This window comes from Balaenoptera borealis (genome assembly GCF_965194805.1).
Source record: "Balaenoptera borealis genome assembly, chromosome: 6".
NCBI classification, from domain to species: domain Eukaryota; kingdom Metazoa; phylum Chordata; class Mammalia; order Artiodactyla; family Balaenopteridae; genus Balaenoptera; species Balaenoptera borealis.
Window position 1 is genome coordinate 24,971,996 of NC_138863.1, and position 13,268 is coordinate 24,985,263.

General features: G+C 33.5%; 1 protein-coding gene across 1 annotated transcript in view; it reads left to right on the forward strand.

The window, feature by feature from the left end:
• ERBB4 (erb-b2 receptor tyrosine kinase 4) overlaps positions 1-13,268 on the forward strand; it is a 1,231,960-nt gene that overhangs the window by 949,808 nt on the left and 268,884 nt on the right. Inside the window, exons 17-18 of the mRNA XM_082396354.1 lie at positions 5,846-6,000; positions 12,990-13,034. Coding sequence (XP_082252480.1) covers positions 5,846-6,000; positions 12,990-13,034 — 200 coding nt within the window. The remainder of the gene's footprint in view (positions 1-5,845; positions 6,001-12,989; positions 13,035-13,268) is intronic.

Sequence of the window (13,268 nt, forward strand, 5' to 3'; positions counted from 1 at the left end):
GCTTACAGCTTAGTAGTAGAGATAAAATATTTAAAACTTCAGTTTCTTAAATATTTATGTCCCAGATAATGTATTTAAAAAGAAGATATGGAGTTGTCCTTGAAGATTGCACAGGGTTGAAAAGAGAGATACACAAATAATTATTGAAGCAAAATAATTGATAAAATATGCATAAATTGTTATATGAATACTTTTGAGGGAGAAACTAAATCTTTGAGATGGCAATTGGGACACCAAGGAAAGCCAAAGAAAAGCGATGTTTGAGCTATGCTTTGAAGAAGAATCTAGAATGAGGAAACATGTAAAGATATGTAAATGTGAAAGTTCATGTTGTATTAATCATTTAACTATAATGTTTAATCATTTAACTATAATGGCGTTATGAAGGAAAATTGAAAAAAAGGAGGAAGATAAACACTCATAAACTAAAATCTAAAGTTGTGTGATAAATACCATGGCCGAGAGAAAAATTGAGCTATGATGATTGAAGGAGGGGCTATGGGATCAAGAAAGTCTTTATGCATAAGTTGACATTTATATAGTTTGAAGTTAGTCTTGTGGAGAAAATGATAATTATTTTCTAGACCTTCCTTTGGTTCCCATCATTCTTAATAATGAGGCTTTTTCTTAATAATGAGGTCAGTATGAGTTTGTCATTCCAAAGTGTCATATTCATCCTTCTTTAGACAAATTTCCAGTTTATTTGTGTATTGAGTCATCATTCAGTAAATAACTTGGGGACCAACACTTGGGTGTAGCCAAGAGCTCAACACTGCTCCATAAGAATTCATTTGAAATTTAAATAGTATTAATTTTTCTACCAGAGTGCTTATTCAGCACTTAATTAGCTTAGAAAAAAATTATCATTGAGCCCTCCAAACTTCCATTAGGCCCCAATGAGCTGTTCTGGAACTTCATCTAAAGAAGGATGTGGAAAACTTGGACAGTTCAGAGGACTACCACAAGGATGATTAAGCTTGGAAAACCAGACCTCTGAGAAAAAGAAGTGGTGTGATTTGGCCTGAAGAACCAAAGTCTAAAAGACAATTTAATATGTAATGATCTCCAAGTAAGTATGCTAAGGGCATATGCAGCTATTTTCTTTTTCCACTAAGGATAGTCATTTAAAATACAATTAATCTGCAGCATGAGAAATGTGGATTCTGTAAAGAATGTCAGGACACACAGGAAAGTAAAATTCCATAATGGGTTTGTTAAAAGAAGTTGAGCTGTCTCTCTCTATGAGACTTCTCTAAAAACTAGCACATCTAGGAACCATACATCATAGAATGAAAAAAAAAATCTCTTTCAGAGAAAGAGACTTTGAAAATGTACAATTACAATAACCAAGAATTTGGCCATCTCCTTTGAACAAGGCAAACTGCAAGAGTAGTCCCGTCTTTTTCAGTTCCTTATGCTGCCTCCTATGGTATAAAAGTATGCTAGTAAATAACTAGCTTATTGATTTCTTTGTTTTTACAGTCTATTTGATCATTCCTTTGTTCCTTAAAAGAATTGAGACAGTTTATAAAAATACACATTAAAAAGCCCTAAAAGTTAATATTCTTGCAATTTTCAAAATTACTTGATAACTAAGAAAGAATGAAAAAACAGGTTTTTAGTGAACACATTTTAATTCTGTAAGGACAGCATTGTTGGGCCATATGCTTAAAATCACTATTCAGTGCTAAAATTGTGAATGAGTATGTCTAGAGATTAGAGAAGGCAATAAGTCAAAAGTAGAAAAAACTCAGTAAAGTTGAACCACTCATTTGTGGAAGATCAGAGCATGAAATCAAGAAAACTGACTTGATCAGTAAGCCTTATTAAAATGCTAAGCAGGTAAGAGCACAGTGTCTTTTAGGTAATGGTATCTGAAAAACTGCCAGGATTGAGCTCAAGCAATAGCCCAAACTTTGCTCCCTCTAGGGGGTTGCTTGTTTTCAGCCTTTACAATTTATATTAGGTGTATGCCTGTTTCTGGGTCTACATGTTGTTTATCAAAACTAAAGATGGAAGTGGTTTTGTGTGCCAAGTAACTGGCATATATCACTTAGGATACCCAAGAGGTTCAGGAAACTTCTTCATGAGACTGATATAGTGATGAGATAGAGGAAGAAGTCATAAAGCTAACTGGAATTCCCACACCTGGTCTTATGATTTATTCTGCTGAAATCTCATTATCTTGAACTGTTAAATGTTTCCCTAATGATAAGAATTGATAAATATTTATATTTGTCAAACACTATTACATCTGAAGCATACTATCACATTCTCCATTTAAAATATAAAGAAATTGAACCCATGATAATGATTAGAAAGTTACTCCAAAAGTCAGCAAATCAGTAAGATGTGGAGCTGGGACTCAACTATAGAAGTTCTGACTCCAAATTTCACACTCTTTTCATTTCACTTTTTTTTCTCTAGGCAACAATGTCCATAAAGTAATAAGAATAAAATGCTTTCTGGGAATATACATCTGTAAAATGGATGGTATTATCCTATTTAAATGTGACAGACATTCAGGATAATCTTGAGAGGGGTGGATTTGAAATAAAGCAAGCCTCTGCTTTTATATCCTCATCTGTCTGCACTTGGTCTTCTTTACTTTATTCTTTTCTCTTTTTCTTTTCTTTTTTTTTTTCTTTTCTTTTCTGTCTTTTCTTTCTTTACAATTTTATCTTTTCTGACTCACTTTCACTATTCCTGTATAGTCCTATCAAGAAAGATAAGGGAGGGAATGTAAGAACAAAAGAAAAGGACATCAGACAAAGTCAAAGGAGACCAAAATATAAGCCACAGAGGCAGCAAGAGAAGGGAGGGGATAGGAGAAGGGAACTGATTTTTTGGGAGGGAGGGAAACTGATTTTTGAAACACAATTTTTGTTAAAGCTAAAATAGCTGTTAAATCCAGGTTAATAGAGCTTGTGTTGCCACAACAAATAACCTCCATATTGCAGTAGCTCACAGAAAAATGTTTAAATCTTTTTCATGTAAAGTGCACTGCAGGTCTGGGGAGCTTTCTAAGGCAGCCCCCCTCCCTGTGGTGGTCTGGCATTCCAGGATGCTTTGAAGTTATTGCATCTCTACATCTACATGGGATCGCCACATCATGGCAGCCGGGAAAGAGAAGGCTGGAGAGTTTAGCACTGGCAGTCTCATAAATTGCTTTTACTTAATTTCATGGTCCAAAGCGAGACACACACCTCCCCTCTAGTGGGAGGGAATTTCCATATTCTGTGAGGCTGGAAGTGGAAGAGAATTGGATACTGGTGAATAGTGGCTTTGTCTCTTACAGCAGCTACCAGAGAAAAACATCAATTGTCACTGAGAAAAAAAAATGAAATGTTTCTCTCAGGATTTAGCCTATCCTTTAGTTTTCTGTCTAGATTACTGGGTCCAAGTGTAGCTTAAAATCAGAGATAAGGAAGAATGTTGCCTTCATCTCTCTTTTCTTTGTTGCATTTATCAGTTCATTCGCTGTACCTAGGTTCTTAAAAGCTTTGGGAATATAATGATAAAAAAGTAAGTATTAGACAACATGTATTTCTTTAAATCTCTTTATTATGGAAATGAGATAGAGAATCAGACATTTCATTTCTTTTGAGATTTGTCAGGACATCTTTTAGTTATGTCAGCTCAGGACATTCAATTTCATATCATGATAATACAATTAAATAGTTGAGATGCTTTAAAAACAAGGAAGCACAAAAAAATTTATCCTATTGAAGTCTGCCTAAAGATTAAATGTGAATTTAATTTTAATTTCATAAATTTTTTACATCTTCTGATTTTACCTGGACATTATTTTTCATTAGAAGTATTTTATAGAAAAATAATTCCTAATTCTGACTACCACTGCCTAATTTACTCACAGTAAGTTTTATTCTTGTGTTCTGAAAGAAGACATCAGCATGTCTCATGTCTTGTACAATGTCATACCACTGAGCATACTTGCACAGTAAATGATTTTGTATAATAGACAGTATTATGTGCCTAAGTACCCATGAGCAGGTGTTAAAATTGGAAACATGTGAAGTGTTCTTTTTTGGTAGGAAATAAGTTGCCAGCAGCAAACTCTTCAGGTTGAATAGGGATTCTCTTTCACAGAATAAATAAGTATATATATACACACATATATATGTGCATGCATATATATACACATATGTTTATATACATAAACAAATATATATATGAGATTTAGAAGTATGAGATTTAGATATACCTATAACTGTATAGATAGATAGATAGATAGATAATAGATAGATAATCTAAATCTCACTTCAAAATAGTAAGATAGGTGCTTGATTGAACCTCACCAGTCTCAGGATTTCCAGAAATCTCTTCCTGATTACCCTTTCTTCTTTGTACTACTATTCTTCCTTAGCTGCTTTTATCTTTAAATTTTAAAGTATTATATTTCTTGATTTCCTGATGCCTTATATCACCACTTGCAATGTCTGGCTACTTTTGGATTAACATCCATAGAGAGATGTAACGCACTCCCATGAATAGACTGATCCCCACGCACCCTGTCTAATAAATAGCTCTGTAAAATGTTTGCTTGCTCATCTCCCAAATACACACTGTTTATAATTATAAACTTAATAATATTAAATATTTCCCTCTATACTTAGTATATCTTATTTATCTAAATTATATTCAATGTGAACTGTCATAATTGTTAAACTATGTGGATATAAGCAGATTTTGGGGAGAAAAGAGTCAAGGTAAGAAGTTCCAAGAAGTAGTCAAAGAGAAGAGGAATCCTGAGACAATATGATGTTCAAAAAGGAGAACTAAAAGTAAATTTTGAGTAGGTAATATCATTATTTAAAACACCTGAATGTGTAAATATATGGGCATCTTTTAAGGAAATAGTATTTTTCACCAAAATGTTCTCAATTTGATTTGAGAATGTACTACTTATCATTTCTTGCATGCTTATTATCCCCAGCACCAAATCCAAATCATTTTTTTGGTACAATTTTTAGATGTTTAATATGAATTTAAGATTTTTACTTTTGTTATGATATTTAAATATATTTACACATTGCTGCTTACTATAATTATACATATTAGACAGATATTATAAATTATAAACATAAATATATGAAGTGAGTTAGTTTTATTTAGATTTATCATGCTCATATTTATATCACCTTCATTCTTGAGTAAGTTTCTCCATATAATTTTCTTTTGTATGTACAAGTTTTTGATTTTTGCTCATCAGATTGTGCCTTTATTGTGCTCTCAGTATTGTACTGTTATTTGCTAAAATCCCTATTAATAGACATGATATGATTTTTAGCATTATCATAAGCTGATATGAGTTGGAGAGTAACTTAGAAATTAACCTTTATTTGCCTAAACTACTTAATTCCTGATAATTCAACTATAGAAAATTTTTAAATTCATTGTTCAAATAGTCATGGTACCACCAAAGGAAAGTTTACATCTCACTTGTATATGAAATTTAGTGTTACCTAATTCCTATCATTTCCTTATTTTCATTAACTACTTAGTAAGAATTTTCACATATTCCCAGTGATTGTGATAAAATATTTCTAGGAATAATGTGTTGTTACCAAATATCGTTGCACTGTAATCTCACTAGGAATAAATGACAGAAAGAAAATGCTAATGTCCTGGAAAAATCACTGGACAATTTTGCTGATCAAAAAGCTACAATAGCAACATCCCCATTTGTACTTCTGAAAATGCTCTTCAGTTCTCTAGAGGAAGACTGGCCACCCACTGAAGTCTCAGTAACTAAACCAGATGAATACATTCCAGAGGAAATGGCACCCATTTTTCTTCCTCCTTTTTTTTTTTCACATTTCAGGGACCTGACAACTGTACAAAGTGCTCCCATTTTAAGGATGGCCCGAACTGTGTGGAAAAATGTCCAGATGGCTTACAGGGGGCCAACAGTTTCATTTTCAAGTATGCTGATCAGGATCGGGAGTGCCACCCATGCCATCCAAACTGCACCCAAGGGTAAGCAATTTACTGGTCAAAAACTTAATCATGTGCGTATTGCTAATCAAGAGGTGCATACATGCATTTTATCGCTGACGCAGTCTACTGAATATATAATATTCTCATGCAAAATTCTATTCATCTTTATATAATGTGTTGATTTTAAGAGAACTCCTTTCTATAAGAATGCTTTATGGAATCGAATTTATACCCTCTAAAATATTTCCGTTTAACATTTTCCTGTAACTTCTATTGACACCTTCATGAAGCTGGTATCAGGTATACTTTGTATGGAGTGTAGAAGTTCTTCCAAGTTTTACTGAGGATTAAAGATATCAGAAAAGACAAGTAATTGTACTTTTGAGATTTGCGCTTAATAAATCTTTAACAGAGATTTTCTGTTTCTGTTTCTTTGTTGTTACAGTCACCTTAAAATGAAGATCTCTTTTTGATAAATGCTGCCTTGTATTACTCCTTCAGCAAAATATAAGCAAAAGCAGTGATGGTAAAAAAAAAAAAAAAAAGGAACCTAGTGATATGTATTTTAATAAAAATACAAGTACATTTTGTGAAAGTGATTCTATTATAGGTTAACCTATAACCTAGTGTTTCTTCAACCAATATAGGACAATTCAAAGATGGGTACACATTTTTCTACTTTTCAAAAGGATGCATTGTAAAATGAATAATAATTAGACTACTTTTGATACTGATAACAGTTGAGTAACAAAGACATATTACAGAAAGAAGAAAAGCACTGAACTATAAAAGAAATAATGTCACTTCATCTAACAAATCCCAACAACTATTTCTTTAAAAGACAGCAAATCTCTTTTAATAAGGACTTTTCCTTTTCTTTCCTGTAGAAGGGGAATAAATTTAGAATCAAGGGCAGTTTCACATGCTCTATCCTCCTTCTGTCCAAAAAACTTCTTCTCCATTGTGAGTGCCCACACACATGTGCACACACACGTACAGACACACAGAGACACTTGTGGAGAATCATCTTGGGTACTTTAGATCTGGCAGGAAAGTATGAGATTCCATAAAGAGATTTTCTGCCAGAGTAAGGGCTGGCTGTTAGGGGATATTGAAGAAGGTAAGCAAGCAACATCATTTTCTGCCAAGAGGACATCAATTTGCAGATGCTGCTACAATTTCCTGCAGGTCAAGAAATCAGCTTAAGTCACTCTGTGAAGTGGCAGATCCTCAAAAGATAAAGTAATATGCTGCCATTCAAACTCAAATTCAGCTTGGAAGAGCTAATGCCACCTCCCTGGTTTGAGGATACTGAAATAGTCACATAGACACTCTGCTTCAAGGAAATTAGAAAGAATAAGCTGCTCCCCTGGCGAGTTTTGGGCACACTTCAGTTAAGGGTATTTCATGAAGATACTGATATTGCTGGGGCAGAAGAGTCAGCAACAGAAAGGGAAAATGTTGCCTGCTAAAATAATCATCCACAAGAGGGTTTTGTTGTTTTGCATCTAAAATTAAACAAACGTTATTCAATGTAATGTTGATGTCAACAGCTGTTGCCATTCAAAATGAGACCTTTTGCTGTTTTTGCAAATCTAATTACAACAAAGCCATTAGGGAAATGAAAGTGAGATCACAGAGCCGTACATAGTCTGGATGTGTGGCTGGTGTGTCTTCTTCTCAGTCCTTTTAAATCATGATTATATAATAAAAGAAAAGATATATAGTTGGGGGAAAGTAGAAGGAGGGACAATGAATAGATCAATTTACCACAGTAACAAAAGTTGGATGTCAACCTAAAGGGAGGATGAAGGTGTAACAGGAAACAAATCTGACCAGATCACTTGGGAACCCTAGTAAATAAAATGATGACTTTAAATTCACTGCTGCAGAATGATGGTGAGACAGAATTTGACTAGTGTACTCCCTGGCATCTTCTAAGGTACATGGATTCTGTAATGACTTAATCCTGATGGTTTCTTGTCTTTGTTTTCATTTATCTTCCTGCCATCCTTTTTCTAACAGCATCCGTATTGTCCAGGTTCACTCACTTCCTAAGAGTTCTGCGGTCTCAGTCCCAGAATGGAATTTAGGATTTAGGCATTTCTAAATGCTTAAGCCCTCCTCTGTACACTACTACGTGCAACACTGTGCTTTGAGATCCTTTTAATGAAGCAATGAGGCGCTCTATGCATTCAGTCCCTTCCTTTCAAAGTGAGCGTGTAGAGATCGAATCTTTCCCTAGGAAGATCATAGGGGCAGTAGGGATGATGGAACAAGTGACTATTTTTATTCCTAAACGCACGTAATAAATGACCTATCAGTAAGCGTGAGCTCACCAGGCCAACTCCACTTTGGAAAACAACTTTTCTTTTATATGCCAATATTATGTCAGCTGGATAATTCAGGAACCAAGTTAATGGAAATAGTCTTTCAAATCATTTTTCAGAAGGAAGTTCTTACTTTGAATACTGTTTAATGATCATCTGAAAGTAAAATTATCATGTAATACCTTAAAAGCCATTTTACTACTCTAAAAGTACATTAAATGTATTGGCTCTAATAAGTTCTTTAGATGTTTTTAAAATAGGTGATCCATTTAGCTAGTACCTATGAGGAGAGTCTCACTAATATTCCTAGAGGAAAAAAAAATAACATTGTCTCTTCTTGCCTTGACTAGAGAATTTTTATTTTAGCAGCCTTTCTCATTTCATTCATTCTTCAACTTTGTTATATTGAACACCTGTTGTGTATCAGATACAGTGATAGCTAAGTTCCGAAATAAGCAAGACACAGCTCTTGATCACTAGGAGGTCACAGTCCAGTGAATTTTTATTCTTACGATTTATATCCTTTCATCAGAGATCCCTCTGTATTTTGAAATGATTAGCAAGAATTTAAAACTTAGAAATGATATTCATATTTGAAATTAGCAAGATAGAAGTTTTAAAAGAGGACTTGTAAACTAAATTTAGTATGCAGTTGAGTAGTCGTAAGGGCAAAGGTTATAGTTTCTTTACTAATATCACTTGCGTCCATGATGAATGTCAATTTAATTTTTGTTTGGAGACGTGAACTGGGATATTTATTTTTAATAGGGCATCTTTTAAAAATTCATTAAAAGTTTTTAGTAATATTAGAATCACGATTTGATACTATTAAATTTTCTATATGCCTTAATATTTCTCTTATCAATTCTTTTTATATTTTTAAATGTATGTAATGAAAGAATTTCCATTGATGGAGAGAACAAAAGAAGGGCTGCTTGTGGAATTATTGTCGATAACTTCTGTAATGAAATTTTAAAATATTTTTGAATTTTAATTTCAAAATTTAGAGAAGATTTTGTCCAAATATCTCAACTATGTTACTTGTATGGGTATATCAAGGTGTTTAGAAATCAGTAAGTACAAGCAAATGTTAAACACAGCTCAATATTTGGAATTCCAGTTTTTAAAATATATTATATTAACATGTTACAGTTTCTCTTTCTGAACTTTCTGTAAAGTTTCTCCCTCTGAACACTAATTATCTAGAGAATTGTATTATTTCACATCCTTATTCAGTCTCTTATTTGGGATTTTGACTCTTCAAAAGTTTAACGTTTCCATTATTCTTTGATTTTCCTGAATCTACATAAATTGCATGTGCTAATTATTTGCTTATATAAAGTACAAAGAGTTGAAATAGAATATACATGTTTAAATACACAGTGATTTGTATTTAGAAAAAATGGTACCACACTCTTATTCTGTCTTCCATTCTTCTTTTATCCTCAACTTATAAATACCTTTAAATCTCAAATATCCTACAAAATCTCCTAGACAAACTTTCTTGGCCTCACACCCCACCCCCTCAGTAGCTCCTCCCTTTTCCTTTGCTTCTACTCTCTTATTTGCAATTTGCTTCTCAACTCACAGCAACCTAAATTCTAGTGGCCTTGACTATGACAACTAACACACTCTTAGTAGTCCTTTTACTAGACCTCTCTTGCACTTGACAACGATCGATGGTCATCCATTTCCTGAAGTTTTTTCATGATTTGGCTTCCATGACACTGCAATTAATTGATTTTACTCAAACATATTTTCCTATGTTTCTGGCGTATGAGCTCATCTTATGTCATTTACTAATTATTGGAGTTCCTTGAGTTTCAGTATCAGTCTCTGCTTTTCTCACTTTATAGATCCTTCTTCAGCCATCACATTCACTTACATGATTTCAGCCTTCTCCTGTATGATGTTTCAAAACTGGATCATTGTACCTGTGACTCCTGCTTCCCTCTCCTCCCCCCACACCCTCCCCTCCACCAGACTCATCTTTCCAGATGCTGAGGAACATTTCTACCTGGATGTAGGAAAGCCACACTAAACTTTAGATACCTAAGACTGAAACTATCAACCCTGCTTCCGGAACACACACACACAGAGGAAGGTGTTCCTCCTCTTGCATTCTCTCACTGATGGTACCACTATTCTCAAAGCTAGAAGTATGAGTCATCTTTAGCTCCTCTGATCTTTCCCCTTCCATCATCAAATCAGCCACCAACTACTGTTTCGTTTTGTTTTTTTTCCGCATACGTTTCAAGGTATTCCTTAAATCCAACTCTAGGTGGATTTAAGGTAACTCTATCCTAGTTACCGTTTCCCTAGTTTAATCCTTCATCATCTCTTACAGAGACTAAAACAGTCTCTGTGCCAAAGGAATCTGTCTGGCTCCCAGCTGACTAGCCTTCAGTGGGCAAAGAGATCAATGTATAACACAAATCTAGCAATTTCACAACTTCTTTAAAACCCTGCAGTGGTTTCCCATTAAGTTTGTTCCTAAGCAGACAGTCTTCAAGTTCTGGTTCCTTTCTAATGATCTAGCTTCTTTTTTTCCTTCTCCCTGTTGCCTATGTTGTTCTCTAACTATTCAGAATTATTTGTAGCTGTTCATATACTCTCTACCCTTCCTCAGATTGATGATTTTGCTCCTGCTGTTTCTTACCCCTTAGAAATTATTGCCACCCCAATCCTGGTTATCAGGACTCTGAACTCTGAACTTCAGTTTTCTAACTTCTCCGAGAGTGACCACAACCTTCTGAAACTGTGTGTCCCTCCTCCACACTCTCCTAAGTCACTTGTTTGTGTTCCTCATTATATTTATCATATTGTACAATACACATATGTTTATGCATGTCTCCTTCATTAAAGTTTGAGCTCATTAAGAATAGGAAAAGTGTCTAATTCATCTTTTTTTCTCCCCCAGCTCCTAGAATAGTAGGAACACTTAGCAGGCATGTGACACAGTTTTGTTTTGTTTTTTTAATGGATGAATGAAGATCTTTCATTATTCACTATTTAATTTTCCCCTCAAGTTAAAGCTTACTTTCAAATATTTTTATCTTTCAAAGGTTATAGTAAATACAGATTACAAACTAACCATAGCTTTCAGATTATCATTTGGAAGTAAGAAGTAGACTATTAATTTTACAAAAATGGCACTACTGTATTTTTAAAAAACATTTTGAAGAAGGTATAATTGGAAAGTAGAAAAAAATAAGTCCTTTGGAATAGAAGAAAACCATATAAGACAATTTGCAAACTTTTATACTAATTGTTTTTTTATTTTTAGAAATGGTTTTGATTATGAATTTTGGAACCAATTCAATACTATGTGCTCTATTTTTTATTTTAATTTTTATTTCTTATTTGCTTTTTTTTGAAAGAATTTTTCACAGTATATTTCATGTATTTCTGTATTTCTGTACATTAATTTTTTTTCTAAGCCACTCAAAGCCAATCCTCAAAAGAAAAATAATTTTCCACCTAGTAGGAATATTATAACTGATACTGATGAAGGAGGAAAACAGTGACTTAATTACTATTATACATAGTCATATTTATTTATGTGTTACAGAGTTTTCTAAAGATATAATGGGCAGTCTGGCCTTATACATGAGCACCTTATTACTTCATTACATAATGATTTTAACTTCAACTTCTTTTTCAGTTTTAGAAATCAGAATTTGGAAAAAATATTACCAGAAGAATTAGACAGTTCAATAAATCATAGCTGTACAAGGAATCTTGATAATGCACTGGAGCTATATGTCTTTAATGAGAGAAAAGGGAAAGAAATACAATTCAAATTTATTGGCAGATGGAAGAAATAATATTTCTATAATACTTCAAAATCAGAATTCTGTGTACTTATATAATTTTACTTAAATGTTAACCTCTGTGGATTCTTTGCTTACCTGAGTCTCAATTTATTCATTTCCTTGGGGAGTATTTATTTATTTTTTATTGTTTGAGTTAAATATTATGGCAGTTTAAAAACCTGTTTTCACTTGACTGTTATGGCACTGCTTTTTTAAAAGCAAGTATCAAGATAAACTGCAGTATGGTGAAACCAATTAATTTGCTTGTTAAATGAATTCATGTTTAAAGATAAGTATGTTTTAAAGATAGTCACAACCAAGGCATGGAATAATGTGATTGTGTAAAGTATCCATGAGAATAACGTTAAAGCATGTTAACTCATTTTCTGCTAAAATCAATCTTCAATAATGAGTATTAAGCATCAGGTTATTATATTATATTGAATAGCTCATGTTTTCTTTTTTATTGATTTTGTTTTTTACTTCAGCTTAAAGCCTTTTAGAAGAAACTGTATACATGAAACCAATTATAGCCATTGAAATATCAAGTTATTCATCAAGACATAATATCACAAATGATTCAAATGAATTTAAAGTATTAGAAATGAGCAATATGTGCTTGGAAATTATCCACAGAAACAGAGTATAATTTCCTTTACTGTGGACTTGTTTCTTTGCATTCCATTTGTGTAGTATTTACAATTTATTTCTGGGTATCCATCAAGTATAGTAACCTTCTCACTAGCTTTAAATTCATGATATTCAAAAATTGTCTAATAACTATAATTAAGAGTTTGACACAATTGGTATTTGTCTTATATATTATTTTTAAAAATGACTAATTTTTCTTTCCTTGCATTTTTAAAATTTGGATCTTCTGCAGGTGCATAGGCTCAAGTATTGAAGACTGCATCGGCCTGATGGATAGGTACTTGGTGTGCTTGCTTCCCATGTTCTTCCTCCAAGGCTCCATGTGTGAGCACTGGTGCATGTGTGTGCATGCCACTGTGAATGGAGAATGATGTTTTCTGTTCTGTAATTGCCTGCAGGTGTAGCGGTCCCACTAGTCATGACTGCATTTACTACCTTTGGACGGGCCATTCCACTTTACCACAACATGCTAGGTAACATCTACCATGTTTCCATTTTGTCACTCAAATCC